The following is a 17176-nucleotide window of genomic DNA, read 5'->3' on the forward strand; positions in this document are numbered from 1 at the left end:
CCAGTCTCACCTGGGGCGTGTAGACCAAGGTCCAGTCAACGACGCAGTGGCTGTTCACACAGCACTCACCAATATAGTCAGGTTTGAATTAAGCTTAAAGACATCTAATCTGTCCTCCCTGGAAAACATGTGATAATGTTTTCCTGTTTAGTTCTCATATGTGGAATGGGGTCATCAGCACTAACAAAGAAGAGGGAGAAGGAGAGAATGTGTTCAACCTACTTAAAAAAATACATATTTCTTTACTGCAATAGAATCATCCAAAAAATGGCTTTTTTCCCCTTCCTCCCCTGCCTCCCACACACAGAAGTTGTTTGTCAAATGGTGCAGGCTTCGGGAGTATGACATGTTTGAGGAGAACTGCCGAGAAGCATGGTCTAGTGCTTAGGGTGCTAGCCAGTCGTTGAAGTACTTCAGACAGATGGGATTATTCCATATTCATTTATCTCATTCGGTCTGTGAAATAAGTATCTACTGGTGCATTCAATCAGTCAGAAGGCTGCAACAGCATGAGTGTATATCTCCGTTGCACGATGCTGTAGGCTGCAGCGATATCCGTGCTAATTCGGGTACCCCAGCAGCTAAAGTCACGGTCCCTGGAGCTCTACACAGGCTAACTCACCCTGCTGAGAAATGCAGTGTTTCAGATAGCCCAGCTAGCTCACATATCTCCATGGTGGGCTGCTTTGTGCGGTGCAGTCATACTTCCCTGCTGTTGGCTCCATCATCCAATGGCCCTAGCCCCAAGTCACCACATTTTAGACAATATGAAGCCTCTGTGAGTTTGTAGATGGCCTCGGTGACATTCACCCTAGGCCTTTCCAGGACGTTGTATCAAGGAGAATTTTACCTCCACATAGTCAAGTTTGGGGGGAGGGGGATGCTGGAAATCCATCTTCCATAAGGGGAGAATCCGAGTTTCAAAAGCGCTCCTGGGTTGATTTTCAGTGTCTTGGCACTCAAAATTGGGGCTGCATTTTCAAAAGGCTCTGCTTCCATTTGGGCACCTCTACATGGTCCAGATTTTCGAAATGGCTCCCTGCTTGATCGTCGGGGGCATTATGTCAGACAAAGGCAGGGCATAATAGGCTGAACTCTTTTGAAAACTAGCCCTTATTTTTAGGTGCCTAAACAGGAACTGTTTGAACATTTGACCTTGGCTGTGGGTGCTGTCAGTCTGGCTCAGATGGATGCTGAATGCTCACTAGCGGTAATTCCGATTATAGTTTTCCCCACCATGGGAAATGGCTATTGTCCTATGCTACCAGGAATCCTTAAGAGGAAGCTGGGTGTGGTTTGGAGGATTAAAAGGGAAAGAGGGTTGTAGGAAGGAAATCGCAAGGGTGTGGTTACTGGAACGGCAGCCACAAAAAATACCACTCCTGGCTGTAGCTTCATCAAGAAAACAGTGCTCCCAGTGCAGAACAGGGAAAGCCTCATGAGCTCTTCATCCCAGCCAGAGGAGTCTTACCCCTGGAGCACTTCCTGGATGAGGGTGGCAAAGCTCAGAAACAAAAGGCAAAAAAAAAAAAAAGAAAAAAAGGCAAAAAAAAGAAGAATTGGAGTTGAAAGTCTTGCTTGGCCGCTCTAGGCCTTTAAGCGCACAGATGAGATTTCTGAGTAGCCAGTGCCCGGTGAGAGCGGCAAGGTGAATTTGCCTGGGATCGGGTTCAAAGGAGCAGAGGAGGGGGTGGAGGGAGGGAAATCAGCACAAAGAGCTCTGCAGGTCTGCATCACGTTAAAAAAAAATAATCAAAAACCCAAAGCCATACTGAAATGGTGTGTGCGGGACCCGACCCTTCCCCCTGCACATCAGCAAGTCCTGCCCGAGGTGCGTGTCCTGCAGGACACTGTGCAGCCACATCCCCCAGGACCCTAATCCATGGCCACCTCTCTCGGCAGCAGAGGGATACTAGGCCTGCAGCAGCTGCTGTATCCATTTGTCTTTGGGGAGAGCAGCCAGGGAGAGCGCAGTGCTGTGGTTGAAGTGTCATTCTTGGCTCACTGAACCGGGAGTATCGGGTGGAGACGAGGGTGGTTCCCTCTTCGTTTGGCAGTGGTGTCAGAGCCGTCGGAGTCCAGTGTCCTCTTCTGGTGCCCACAATTAAATGGAAAAGTGGTTTGAAAAGAGCCACAAGAACAATTGCAAGGCTTAGGAAACGCGTCTGGCATTGAAAGAGCCAGAGCTCAGTCTGCTTAGCTTATTAAAGAGAGGTGAAGAGGTGACGTGATCACAGTTCACAAGTACTAGCTGCGGAGAAGAGCAGTTCAATAATGGAGGGCTCTCCAGCCTAGCAGGTGAAGGTCTAATGGGTGGAGGCTGCTGCTAAGCAAAGTGAGACTAAAAATAAGAGGCAAATTTTTAGCAGTGAAGGAATCAGTCAGTGCAGTAACCTACCAGGTGTGTTGGTGACGTCTCCATTTGAAAAATCATGATCAGCCACAGCAAGTGGATGTGAAGCCAGAACGAATGTGGGAGTTTTTGGCTTGTGTTGTGCAGGGGATCAGATTGGATGAGTCCATTGAACAATCTGTGAAGCTCTCAGTTGGTGTTATGAGATCTCTCTGCTGCAAAATCTCTCTTGATCTGTTATGATTTTGTCAGCATCCCTTAAACTTGCTGTGCAATTTCAGCCTTCCCCCCCGACCCCCAGCTTTCTATGCCAAGCATCTCTGGACATTGAGATACAGGTTTATAAACAGATAGGTACTCACTGTGACATTTAAATGCATTTTATAGAAGCAGGAAACAAAGATCCTGCCATGGCTGCATTACTGCAGGTTAACAGTGACCTCCACTGGTCTGCTGCGTTTATCACACCCAGCCCTTCTCTAGCTATATCACCAAATGTACATGCTTTATGTCCTCCTTTAAGGTAATGGTCATAGCTGCACCCTATTTACCCAAAAAGCCTAACCTTTCTATAAGAGCCTAACATTGTATCATTAGATCAGCCAAATTACAGGGGGTGAATGCAACGTAGGAGCATAAGCACATCATGCATTCGGGCTTAGGAATGGATCAGTGTTGGTGGATGGCTGCTTACTGCGCTTCTTGGCACATTGTAAGCTTTAGCCTTACAGACAGAGATGCTGTTTGATCTCTGCCTGGGCAGAGCGCTCACTCCATGGGGCCTCACTGTAGGAAGGGAGAACGATCTATAAAACAGCAGGGAGGATCTAGAGACACGTGGCTGGTCATTGTTTAGCAGGGATGTTCAGGTATCAGGGCAGGGTGCTCACTGCTACCTCAGATAGTAAAGGTGTTAAACATAAAACAACTCTCCATATATCTAGACCTGGTTTTATAAACCTTTTGATGGGCTATGGCAAAAAAGTCCTGTCCAGCTGCTATTGGAACAGGGTGTATATTTATTTTTAATATATTTTCATCGTTAGTATTGGACCAGAAACACAATAGAGATTGTGCAGAGTCTTTCTTCAGTAAAGCCTCTGCAGAGTAAGCACTACAAGTCCTTGTATTCCTGATGCTATGGACACCTTTCAGTCCTGTCCAGTAGCTTCCCCACTTATTCCTGGGTTACTGTAGAGAAGGCAGGAAATGAGAATTTGAATCCCGCAGAAAATTCTATCATTCCAAAATGCATTTTCAAGCCTAATTAAAAGACAAACCAATTTTTTCCCAGATTACACAATATGTTTTGTGTTACACAAAATCATTTTGGGCCTATCTAAACAGTCTAGTTCGATAATTTTTAATGAATAATGATTTTTTAAATATATAAATGTATATATTCAGTTATTTCATAACTGAGTATCAAACAAAATCATTAAACTAGAGGCCAGAGTTTCAGGGAGGAAACAGAATTTCCTAGAAATAGAGATATTCTCCAAGAAGGTTCTGATGTTGCTGTAAAGATGTTGCCGGTGAAAATGGTAACCCTGGTCTACAGATTATCTGTGGCTGAGTGCTTCTATTAAATCCTGCTTTTGTTCTGAAAAGTTAAACGCGTGATTAAGTGCATTGTTGTGCCTAGTCCAAAGTTGGCCATACTTGTACAGTGCTTGCCAGGGGTCTGCTGGGTTCGTCGTGACCTTTAAAAACCTTCAAAGGAGCAGGAATGGCATGGGTGATGCTCAGCTCATTGGTACTAAGTGCCTGTGCTTTCGTTCTGCCGCAGGTGGCAGCAAATATATGTACCTTCTCCTTTATATGTAGCCTGTTGTCCACTTCACGGTGCAACGATTGACTGGTCCCACTCTTGCTGCTCACGTTATGTATGAGTAGTCCTGGGTGTTTGTCACCTCAACAGAGAGAAACGCAGCTGCATCCACGCTGTACGTTGAGTGGGCTAATTAGCATGGCTGAGCGTGGTGGGTTTAGTACATAGGCAAGGGCTAAGGTATCTTCAGCCTGGATTGCAATTGTTCTGTTTGCAACTTGTGAGGGACTGTACAGGCATACAGCTGGCGTACCGCTGAGGATGCTTATGGCCTTTCTCTTCCTTTTTTTTCAGCTTGCGAAGATGGGTTTAAGCTAGAGAACGAGACCTGCGTAAGGTACGGTGGATTCCGTGACTTTCCTCCCATTTCCCCCCCACGAGTCCGCTTTCCAAATTGCTACTGGAAAATGTAGCTACAGCAAAAACTCTGACGTTTAAAATCCGCTGTTCTTTTCTCTTGCAGCTGCCCATTTGGCTTGGGGGGATTCAACTGTGGAAACCGTAAGTATTGAGCTTCCTTTCAGGTTATTCCTGGGTGGGATCTTGTGGGCACAGATATCTCTCCTAGCAGTCATGCTGTGTCTACATAGTAAATGTAACATGCTCTAGAGCAGTATCCCCATGCATGCAGTGGTGCTGCGCAATACAGCTGCGTCCATGCGGCGGTTTGAGCGGGCTGCGTAGCATGGGCTGAGCATGGGGAGTTTACTGTGTAGACGGTCTAATATGTTTGCAGCCTGGATTGCGGTCAGCCTGCTTTGTTCTCCTCGTGATAAGCAGGGCCCAGTTTTCTTTGGATCACTGCTATCAGTCATCACTCTTGACAAATTCTTGGCCTGTTTCCTAAAACAGAGCTCTTGCTCAGGGCAAGGAAATTGGAGACCTAAATTTCATACCCTGGAACCAGCTATAATTTTTTTGTTCTGCATTAAAGCAGATCAGAAATCAGAAATTCTGTCCTGGGGGGGAGGAAATTGCAACATTTTAGGGAGGCAGGGGAAGGGGGCTAGCAGATGGTATCTCAGGATGTTACTTTGAGGTGAATTGGTAGTTTTCATTTTACAAGTGAAAACTCTTGTGTTCATAAATACAGACTGTTCCAAAGGGGATCTGTTGTTCCAAGTATAATAGTTCCTGTTTTCCCACTTTTTCCCAGAGACTCCCCAGCTCCAGGCAAATGTACTGAGCAAAATTTAACACGCTACTCAGTAACATTTGAACAAAGGAGAGTCATTCTTAATGCCTTTGCCTGCTGGACATACATATGCTCACTGAAATATTTATAAATGTTGCCATTCTAAGTATCTCCTGTATCTCTTCTGTACTTAGCATATCAGCTAATCACTGTGGTAATTGCGGCTGCTGGTGGTGGACTTCTGCTCATTCTGGGAATAGCACTGATAATCACTTGCTGTAGGTAAGTGCCAGAAGCAAGACACTGAACCCTGTAAGGTTCATTTTAATTGACTTCGTGCTGTGCACCTAGACCTGACAGGATACATGGGCAGATATTAAAATGTAATGTCAACAGGAGATTTAATGAAGATGCAAAGGGATCCATTGTGCTTACAGTTAAGGGGAAACATTTTTCTGCAGAACATAGTCCAAATAACTCTGAGTTGTGTTTATTGGAAATGGTAGAGAAAATTCAAATCCAGGGGGCCAAGGGAAGACTGTTTGAGCAGGGTAGAAGCTACTGGTCTGGCCTGGTTCCCAATTTCCAACCCCACTGCTCACACATCACATTCACGGCCATAGCGTGTGGGTCCTGCATAATGGGCTTCATATCCTACACGAAATGTAGGCCTCTGCATATCCATGCATGTGGTGCCTCTCTTTTGCACAACAGAATGCCTCCCTCTTATACCCCATCAAGGGAGGGAGGAAGAAAACCCAGCAATTCTGATTTCCACTCCAGCTCCTTGATAACCTTCTGTCCCTTGGGTAGACGATCCTTTAGCTGCTGTGTGTGTATAACATCACTGCCATCTTCAGGGCACATTGTTGAACTGGGAACCGCTTCAGTTTGGAGAGTCTTGTAAGGTCCTTTTGACTGGTGGGGATGCTTTGGTGCTCTTTTAAAATTTACTTATTCAGACCAGCCACGTAAACTCTCCTGGGGGAAGTTTGGGGTGAGGAGTACACACGTACTTTGAGAGATGTGGCTGCGGTGAATCTGCAGGTGTGGATCTAAGGTTACTTTCAGTTGAATCTGCTAATGCCAATGCATGCGTAGTTTTACTTGAAGTTTACAGTATATTCTCGCTCGCTCCTGCCCTGGGGGTCTTCAAAAGGAGGCTAGACAGTCACCTAGCCGGGGTCGTTTGACTCCAGCATCCTTTCCTGCCCATGGCAGGGGGTTGGACTCGATGATCTACTCGGGTCCCTTCCAACCCGACCAACTATGAAACAACTATTCTGCTCCTGCCAGCCTGTCCTCAGTCTTTCCACCCTTGTGGCTGGAGTCATTTCTCTATGAAGGCCCTGGGACAAACATAGCATATACCTGTGAGGCACATATGTTCATATGTACATACCTCGAGTAGCTTGATTTTCATATCTGGTCGAACACGGATACTTTGCAGAGTTAGGTGCCTTACCCACCTGCGAAGAGGTAGGGATATATACACAGCTGTTTGCTGTGACTACAGATTCATCCATATATAGTTGCAGCAAACAGCTGTTTTGACCACCAAGGTGCTCCAGCCGCTTCTTGTGGCTTCTGTTTCAAAGGGCACTGCTTCCCTGCCCAGCTGCGTGGAAGCAATGATGAGCAGCACGCTTGGGAATAACAACTCTCAGCAAACACCTGAGCAACTCATCTTTCATTGCAAGCGAAGTGGTTTGTGAACCACCCAGATACAAATGATCCCGGTTTTACTATATTTCCTAAGAAAAATTTTCCTCTTCTTCAGTTAGGAAGCAGGGTAAAGCTCCTTAGATTCTTTCACAAATAAAAGAAGGCAACAAGGTCAATTCTGCCTTTTAAACTTCCCTTCTCTCCTCCTTAAACAGAAAGAATAAAAATGACATAAGCAAACTTATCTTCAAGAGTGGGGATTTCCAAATGTCACCATACGCTGAGTACCCCAAGAACCCCCGAGGACCAGAGTGGGGAAGAGAGACAATAGAAATGCAAGAGAACGGAAGCACGAAGAACCTGTTGCAGATGACAGACGTCTATTATTCGGTATCTGGAACTGCGTTGTGTAGCTATCGTATGTAAATAAAAGAATAAAGCAAGTGCCTTAGGTCATGAATAGAGTGTGGGAAGCTTGGTGGGGAAAGGATATAATCCTGTGAATCATTACTCATGTAGATAAACCCTATAAAGTGAATAAGTTTATCACATGAGTAAAGGTAACAGGATCAGGCACATTTTCTGGAATGTCTTTCTGTGGAGAGAATTTAGAGAGCAGACAGCAAGATTTGTTTTGATTTGCATTTTTTGGCCAAATGACCTTTTCCCAGTGCCTGTTTATTGAGTCATATACAATCAAGGGAAATAACCCAAGTTAAGGGTAGAGACTTAGAAATTAAGAGGGGTTTCACAGACTTTTCTGAAAATTCTCTTTATGCCCAATGACCAGGAAAGGGAGTTTTGACAGGGGGGGTGAAACCAATTTTTCATAAGTGCATTGTATAGTAACAAAGAGTCTCACAACAGGATCAAACAACGGTTTAATGCTACTCGATGGGCATGTCTACACATGAATATTAATGTGACGCAATAAACTAGTGCAGTTTGCTCTGGAGTTTATTGCTCCTAGGTGCAGTGTTTACACATGTGGCCAGGGCCACAATGTGTTGAGCTAGGGTGGCTCAGCCTTGGCTGGCAGGGAGCCCCAGGAGTCAGCCTACCAGCCCAGAGCTGCTCCGACCTGGCTCAGTGTGCTGCGGGAAGGGCTGGCTGGAGCACATGGGTAGAGGGCTCATGCCCCAGCCAGCCTGGTCACTGTCTACACGTGCATTGTGGTGAAGTAAATAACTCCACTGTAGAGTAGCACTTGTGTTGGGTAGCACTAACCTACAGCCAAGTGAATTAGTTTATTCTGGCCTTATAGCTCCACACGTGTAGATAGAGATGCTTTACTGCGGAGTTAAGTAGGTAACTCCACAGTAAGTGTCTCATGTAGATGCCCCCAGAATGGGGAAATACCACAAAATCCACATTGTAGAAAACAAAGATCCTGTTAGGCCCCAGTAGGTAAAGTAGCGTACTTACAAAGGAGATTATCTGGTCCCATTGCCTGTGACAACAGGGGACTAGATTTGATGATATAGGAGGCTTCTCTGGTCCTGTGTTTCTGTGAAAGTTCAGCTGCTGCCATCTTCCTGGGCAGACAAAATAAGGCAGCCCCACAGCTTATTGTGTAGATGTGTTTGTCTTCTTCATGTGCACAGCCCTTCCCTTTGCAGCAGCTTTCTTTGCTTGTGGAAGAGTTTCCCAAACTTCACCTATGTTCCTAAATTCTCTCCTGTCTTAATTACTTGATGCAAATGCTACTTAAAACATTTAAAACTAGACCGGACCAAAAAACCCCAAACCTAGAAAAATCACAGTCATTGAAGTTATGCAATGGTAGGAGATGCTAATTTAGAGATCCTTATAAGGGCCATGACAATATTTGTAGCACCTGAAAGGACTGTACCATATATTTGCATAACATTTATGCAGAGGTCTACAGCCAATGTAAATCAGCCTGTCTCCACTGAGTTCAGTTGAGCTATGCCAGAGTAGACCAGCTTGAGTGTCAAAACTTAAGGGCGTTTATACATGTGCTTTGGGGCAGGGGGAAGGTGCTTTAGTTAAAGCAGCTCCAAGAGCCACGCTAATTAAAGGACCCTAGCATCTTGTATATCAGTGTCCTTGCGCTTACAAAAGGTGGCAAGGGCACTTTAACTAAAGCTTGTTGAACGAGCTTTAGTTAAAATGGCCCTGCTGCCATTTTTCAGCGTGGGGGCACCGATGCCTGAGATGCTGGAGTCTGCTGGAGTGCGGTCATTACCACGCTCCAGCAGACTCGCTGCTTGTGTGTAGGCACCCTAAATGACTCGTAATAAAATAACAGATGTCCAAAATCAATTAAAACTTGAACAGAAACCGTAGCAAAGAACAAAACCATATATGCATCTGTTTCAGTGCTAGGGATTGAAGAAAGAAATGCTTTTAGAGCCCCCAAATAATCGTCTTTTCTTTTCTGTTTTCCAATACAGCCAACTAATCTAAGAAATCCTGAACTGGAAAGAAATGGACTTTATCCTCCCTACACTGGTTTGCCAGGATCCCGACATTCATGCATCTATCCCGGTCAATATAATCCTTCCTTTATTAGTGATGAAACCAGAAGAAGAGACTATTTTTAATCAGAGTGAGTGGGAGTGGAAGGTCATCGTAGTTACGTGCTGTGTGTTCACCAGGTACATGCTGTCACCTGGCAGCTCACTTGATGCCAGTTTTAGTCTTCACTTTTACCCGTATGGGGGACTTCAGTCTCGAGACAACACAGAGCAGAGCTGCCTTGGGAGAACCCCTTCACAGCTGTGGTGGAGAAGCGAGGAAAAGAAGGAGCCCACATGCAGAGCAATATAAGACACAAGGAGAAGTTCATGGAAGTTAATCTGTACTCCAGTTTTTTCTTTCACCTCTTAACTTACATCACGCGCATGTGGTAGTAGATCAGTACAGACAGACTAACTGATGATGGCACCCTAAAGCTAAAACCACTAGGGAGTGTTTTGTTTACAGGTATTGTAAATTGTTGGTCTGACTACTGTTTTTCCTTATGGCCAACCTGTATGCCAAGATACACACTGTGCAGTTGTTATGGGTTGGAGGTTTGTGTTCACTGCAAACTTTTCTCCTTTTCTGTGCCCTGTTCTGCTTCCTGCACTGGATTGCCCACAAATTACCATTTTCTTATTGGAAAGTATCAGTCTCTCAAAATGCCTGCTCAGCTGAGCCCTGCCTCTGGCCACGCTAGCTGAATTTGTAAGCTGGCTTTTGTGAAGACATACAGGGAGCTTAGCATGCCTCCTCCATATGAATGGGAAACAAAGATGGAGCTAACTCCCAGAGTGGATTTTAAAAATCTTCTTTGTGTTCAGAAAACTCTGAATGTAGCAGTGTTTTGTCCACCAGTCTACAGTGTTGTTCAAAAAGTGTGGCTTTAGACTGTAAATAGTCACCGTAGCAGTCCCCAGCAGGACCTTACCTAGGGCTGTATCCCAGCCGGGATTTCAGTGCACTTCAACAAGAGCGAGATCAGGTATTTCTTGATGGAGTCTTTTATAGGAAAGTATAGGAAGCAGTTCTCATTGCTTTGAAAAGATGAACACATTGCTGAAGATCCGTAAGTGGAAAGTGGTTAAGTGTTATAGCATTTATGGGACAGAGATGATGTCAACTTTGGGCAGTGCATAAGAGGGAGTGGACCCAATGCCTGCCATTGATTTTGGTGGTAGCTATAGGAATGCTTTGCAAAACTGGAGGTCAGGTTTGTTGTAATGAGTTACACGCACTGTGAGAAAAGCACAAGATCCTAAGTAATGAAGGGTAAAGGATTCTAGACTGACTTCTTCCATCAGCCCCATTAACAGGTGAATCTGAGTGAAGGATCATTAACCGCCCCTTCATTTCATTCATGGTCATTTACCACCCGTTTACCACGGAGCTAACTGGACATTTTGTACTAAAATGTTGCAAATTTTTTTCAAATTTTTCACCAAAAAAGTTTTCCCCTTTTCTGCTAAGTTTGTCATTGTTTTTGAGCAAATCAAAATGTCAGCGTTTTTCAACATTTAAAAAAAATGCTGTTGTTCTCGATCAAGTGGGTCTAATGTCAAAATAGTTTCTCAGTGCTGTTTTACAGTTGTTTTCTCCTGTTCTGTTTTGTGCTGCGCTGTGCTTTCCCCAAACACTTTTCATTTTTTGAGATGCCGCGCTGGGCTTTTGTAATTCTATTGATCGTTGTGAAAGAAGCTCAAAGTTGATAATTTATTACATCCTTCAGCGTGGGTCTGAGCCAAAGGTCCCTGACTGCACAGGTGAATGCTTAGAGCCGTTCATGTTAATCAAGTACAGCAACGGCTTGTCTTCACTGCCAGCTCACACAAGTTGTAAGCTGAATGTTGCTCCTATTATGATTATCAGTCATGCAAAAAACCCCTTAATTACAATGTAATCGTTCTGCTCTGCAGGCTAAAGCTTATGTCCGTCCAACCCCTTAGCTGCTATTGCCTCTCTGAAGCACAGATGAGCTCTGCTTAAGTGCTGCTGATTCTCCAGTGTCTTCCCACAATTTTTCCTGCCTGTGCCCAGAGAAGACAGGCAACTTCTCTCTTAGTACGCTGCAGATGTGAGCCCAGCAGTTGTGTGTGTGTGTTGCAGCCCGAATGCCTTTTTGTGGCACAGCTGCCCTCACTCAGGCTTGACTACTTCAAGAGGCACCAGTGAAGATAATGCAAGTGAACTCTGCTATGAAGACATATCCTGAGTCGCTGGTCAAGAGAGGAGCTGTTTACCGTAGAGACTCTGAACCCCCGACCCCTTTGCACTGGGTGGCGGTAGACTTCTGGCCTCTGTTACTGCTTGGTCCCGCGATGTAGGCAAGGCATAACAGGTGTATGCATCCAAGGAGGAAGGGTCTCATTTATGGCATGCAAGTCTAACTTGAGCTCATGAACAGAAGTAGTAGTGTGGCCACACTCCCATGCTCTCACTTCTTTGGGGTCAGGCTCTCCTACCCTTCTTGTCCTCCTGAAACGCCACCAAACTTTATGGCTGCCTTGGGCAGGGTCAAGCTAATGTTTAGCATATCTCAAGCAGGGGCCTATTTGCCGATGCACATGAGAATCTGATCCTACAGGGTGCTGTGCAGTTAGTAATTATGGTGTCTCTGAGTAGGATTTAGCAGGACTCCCTCTGTCAGTAAGGGTTGCAGGACCCCTGCTTTAACCAGTTGAAAAATCACAGGGAATTCGTACACTGTTTTTCCTTGTAGTGGCTTGGATGCTGTTCTTAGCTTTGGAACGGGAAATGGGATCTGATTGTTCCTGATTTGGGTTATCTCACACTCTGATGGTTAGCTCTTCTGTATCATTTCCTTGTTGTTTTTAAACATGCCTTTGGATGCATTTTTAGCCCGTTAGCCTGGATGTTTTAGGAAGTTAGCCTGGAATTACTGAGCAGTCTCGTTAGAGTCAGCAGAGTTACCCACCTTGCAGGGATGCAAGACGAAGCCTTTTCCAAAGGAGAACTCGTATTATTATTATTATAGTAAATCCTTGTGTCTAGCATAGGAGGAAGAGCATGGACAATCTTTGATGTTATGTTGGAATTAATCCTTCATGGGCTCCATTTGCTTTCAGACCGGTGCCCAAATGGACCCAGGACCTCATGGAGCAAATGCAATGCGTTTTTTTAAATATGATCTTGACGATAAATTGAAATTTGGGAGGATTTATAGCATTTCATCCTTTGTCTTGAAATTCTTCATGATGTCATGCTGCCAACAAACTGCCACCTATTCCAGTCCACTTCTCAGCTGGATCTACAGATTTCTTCCCTACTATAAAAATACTGTTTAGGCAGAGAATGTAATTTTCCAAATTCCACCAAATTCCCATTGATCAGAACTCCGCTAGCCTGCCGAATGGTGGCTGGGTGCATGGCACCCCAGTGAGACGGTTACAGCCCTGATCGTCATTGTGGGGGTGTGATGCGTTGCCGCCTGGCTCTCTTCAACTAAACACAAATCCCTGATCTAGTTCTGACCTTGATCTCTGTTTCTGTCTGCTTGTCACCTTTGTACACAAGTACTATCTGGCAATGGCACGAGATGTGCTATTCCTGTCTAGAGATGAGGAAGAGTCCGAGATGACTCATTCTTCCCCAATGCCATTTTCGTTCTTTGGTGCTTTCTGTTACGTAACTAAAGAAAAGCGGTCTCATTTTTTGAGGGCTCAGGTTCTACATTTTAGGATCCCAGAACTGCGATTTTGGCTCCCCTCCCATGTGTCACTATTTTCCTGGGCGAGGAGGATTAGATAGAAAGGAGCATGAAAGATGTCTGTGGTCTGAGATGAGCTAGGACAGGCTACGTGCCGTTCGCCTGAGGCGGTGTTTCCTTCTCCCCAGAGGTGCACCAACCAGAAATGAAGATGTTTGCAGATCTACAGCAAAGTGCGTGTGCGTTGGCCCGAGTGCCTCAACAGCCAGGCTGAGAGAAGCAGCCGGTACTCAGCCCAGCTGCTGAGGGTGTTCAAGACACACGGCTGAAGCTCAGGCTCTTATTTACTTGACGGACGTAATCTGCTGCTTCTCTTTTCAGGTACCAACAAAGTGTTGCAGCGTAAAATAGGGTGATAGCAAGAACAAAAGGCCCTTTGCCCTTGACAGCATCGGTGTTGTGCAACACAGCTAATTAGGCCATTTGCTGTTGCCACATCTCACCATAAAGTCCTGATGTTGTGATCAGATGCCAGGACGGACACTCCCTGTACACGGGTGCAGCTGGGTACAAGGAGCCTTTACTATCCAGCAGTTACAACCTGCCTCTGAAGACAGCACTGAGCTGCACCACCCTAGAGAGAAACCTTTCCCTTACAAATAACGCAGGTCCTACAGTATCTCTACCAGACTTTCCCCCACCGGTGCACTAATGCGAGGGAAGGACGTAGCAGGCTTGGCCGCCGTTACACAGCCCTGCTATATTTTATAAACATTCCTTTCCAATTCTTGTCCAATGTCTTTTCCAAATCCATCTGGGTTTCTCATGCAGCCTGCTCAATGTTTGCTCTTTCTTACTTAAACGTTGTGTTTCCTTGTTCAGCATGGCTTAGACAGGGATGATTCTGCCTTGAGCAGGGGCTAGATGACTTCCCGCTTTCCTTTTCTGTGATTCTGTGCTTTCCACGCTGACAATTGTTTTTAACTTTTAGCAGACCAGGGACTTAATCCCACTTCCATTAAAGTCCAAGGAAAAGTCTTCTCTGATTTTAATGGGAGTTTGATCCAGGCCTCAACTCATTCCAGCTTCAGGACCACCTTGGTTTTCATTGCAGATAATATTTCAGCTCTGTCTTGTGTGCTGGACACTTGTGCGACATTTTTGCTGCCTTTAATATTGTATTTAATTTAAAGAAGTGTACTTAATGTTGTAGCAAACCCTGTATTATGTGAGATTGTACATATGTTGTTGTGCAAGGTCTGGAGCACCTTCTTAGAGAGAGAAAGAATGTGAATTTTATACGTTGACTGATCGCATTTCTCCTGTGCTAGGATCTTCTGGGATCGTAAATGATGTTTGTGCGTGTTCATCATAGTTGACAAACTGCTTTCTAATTTCTGCTTTACTTCCCCGTTGGAAAGAGAATGGAGCCCCCCACTTTTGAAGGGGGGTGTCTAGCATATTATGTCTGTTTTGGGAGTTTCAGTGAGCCATTGTATAGCATATTTATTTTTTTGTGTTTCTGAATCTGCTGAGGCTCAAATACAGGACAAAGATATGTACAGATGGTGGGGGAGGGTGGGGAGGAGGGACAAAAACAGCGGAACAAAAAGTCAAAAAAATATTTATTTATTTAGCAGAAATAAATGTCTCAACCCAGTTTAGGATTTGGTTTTTCGGTTGTAAGAACTGACTTGCGATGAGTGGGCAGTACCTTTCCTATGTGTTGATTTGGGGTCTATGTCGGGAATACCTCTATGGGGGGAGAATGAGAGGTGTTGGCCTGACAGTCTTCAGAAGCAATATGCAAGTGGTCCGATCCTTATTTTGTCAAGACTCATTGAAATCAATGGGTCTTTTTGCCTGTGTAATCACTGCGAGGTATAGTCCAGTGATCTGGATACAACCACCTGATATGGAAAAGTCCCATGGAATATAAAAGAAAAGGGTAACTTTTCTTTTGGGGGGCCCAATAGAATTTGATTGAAAACTCCTTCTCTTCAGTAGACACAGAAGAACTAACTTACAGGAAGGATATTTTTCCTTATTAAATTATTTAGTTTATCAATGAAATTCGGTGGAAATCAGCTGGTTTCATCCCTCTACGTTTCCATAGGCTTTTTCCAAATAAGAAAGCAAACCAGATGCACCATCTTGGGAACAGCTTCCAAACTGCAACAGGCCGTCTGCAGGGAAGTCTGTTTGAAAAGGCACCATTTCTTTGTGTTTCTGTTATTAATCTGAATGTACAAACAGTAGAGCTGCTTTAGGGTTTTCATTGTTCTGGATTTCCCTTTGCATATTTCTGAATGTTAGCTTCTGAGCTGTGGTTTTTTTCATTAATTTTTACAAACCAGTGTTATTTAAAGGTGTATCATATTTGCAACCTCCACTAATTACACAGTACTGTAGTAGGAAAGTATAATTTTTAAGGATTGGATTATTTTTATACCTGCATCCAATATAATTAAATCTGGCGTTCTAGTCAGTATCATAAAAAAGATACAATAAAACTATTAATATTATTATGACTCTATGCTTTGATTATGGAATATAATTTTGTGCGCCTGTCGACGGCTTTCTGTGTAGGGAACAAGGATAAAATGCTTATTAAAGGGATTGTATGACATGGTTACATGCAGTAACAGAGGACTGTTCTTGATGACCCCAGAGGTTCCCTCTCTATTTGCTCATATTTGCATGGCCAAACTTCGCATGCTCCATGATGATATCCTCAAGCATGCTGCACTGCACTGTATGCACTGTACTGCATGATACTGCAGCGGGGCCAGTTAGGAGAATGGGACTACTGGTGCCATCCCTGAGCAGTGCTAGTCAGCTCACCCCAAAGCACCGTGTGGACATGGCTATGTAGCTTCTGGTTCAAGAAGCAGCTTATTCATAGCTTGAGGACAGCTCTCTGGAGCCTGGTACTGGATAGACACTGCTCCAGATTTCCCTTGACAACTGTGGTAGGTGTGAATTTAGAGTACCACTTCAAAGAGAAGAACTGCAGCCCTCTAATACTGGTAATTTATGGAAAATGGGACTTTATTATCCCAATGCAATAGAGTTTGAAAATAGAGTCCAGAGAGTGTCCAGACTGTGGGCTAAGCTCCCTCCAGAAGTGGTGCAATTGCCTACCCTGGAAATCTTCGACAGGAGACTGGACGGTCACCTTGCTGGGGTCATCTTACCCTGGTTATCTTTCCTGCCTAGTGCAGGGGGTTGGCCCCGATAATCTTGCAAGGTCCCTTGCAGCCCCTATGAAACTATGAGTTTGAGATTGTAAACGCAACAAAACTCAGCTGCCATCCCGTCTGGCATAATATACAAGAAATCATTACTTTGGATCTAGACCAGCAGTTCCCAATCTGTGGTGCTGGTACCACCAGTGGTACGCAGACAACCTGCCAGTGGTACGCATTAACAGATTGATTATAATTACTTTATAAGACAAAAATTTGCTGGTGGCACTTAAGGTTGAGCTGAAAAATGTGCTGGTGATATCTAAGGTTGTATCGTTTTAAATTGGTGGTGCACAAGCTGTCAGAGTTTTGGATCTGCTGATCTACACACATCTCTTTTCCATGTGCTCGCTGAAACCAGATGCTATGAAATAGATAGTGTCTGGCACTGCCTAGCGTCCGGAGCAATAGCATCTAAGTTAAGCCAAGGAATCTTTGCTGTACCTTGACTGTAGATTAACCCCAGCAGATTAAAATTCCCATCTGGGCAAAGGCACATGTCGCTAGGGTGTTGAGAACCACTACTTAGGTCTCGACTTGGGTAGTGGGCCCTTGCAGAAACATCCGGCTCTGCTGTTTGTTGCAGCAGGTCTGAATTTTTAGCCTCAGACGGCTCTGTGATGTCCTGATTTGCACGTTCCTGCCCAACTCCCAGCTGGTCGAACTCAAACCTGCTGTATAGGATTCACTGCAGCTGAGTAAGAGGATTTTGTGACTCTTGGAAAATGGACAGAAGAACAATATTGTAAATTTAGCTCTGTATGGTAGGTTATCTGTGACCATCAAATATATT

At 44.7% G+C, this 17176-nt stretch overlaps 1 protein-coding gene across 1 annotated transcript in view; it reads left to right on the forward strand.

Moving 5' to 3' along the window:
- Positions 1–15655, forward strand: part of HEG1 (heart development protein with EGF like domains 1) — an 88549-nt gene extending 72894 nt beyond the window's left edge. Inside the window, exons 22-26 of the mRNA XM_090041733.1 lie at positions 4479–4521; positions 4648–4685; positions 5514–5601; positions 7200–7374; positions 9402–15655. Of these exons, the coding sequence (XP_089897859.1) occupies positions 4479–4521; positions 4648–4685; positions 5514–5601; positions 7200–7374; positions 9402–9551 (494 nt within the window). The 3' untranslated portion in view covers positions 9552–15655. The remainder of the gene's footprint in view (positions 1–4478; positions 4522–4647; positions 4686–5513; positions 5602–7199; positions 7375–9401) is intronic.
- The last annotated feature ends 1521 nt before the right edge of the window (positions 15656–17176 follow it).

This window comes from Crocodylus siamensis, chromosome 4, assembly GCF_052110815.1.
Source record: "Crocodylus siamensis isolate JL-2025a chromosome 4, ASM5211081v1, whole genome shotgun sequence".
Lineage (NCBI taxonomy): Eukaryota > Metazoa > Chordata > Crocodylia > Crocodylidae > Crocodylus > Crocodylus siamensis.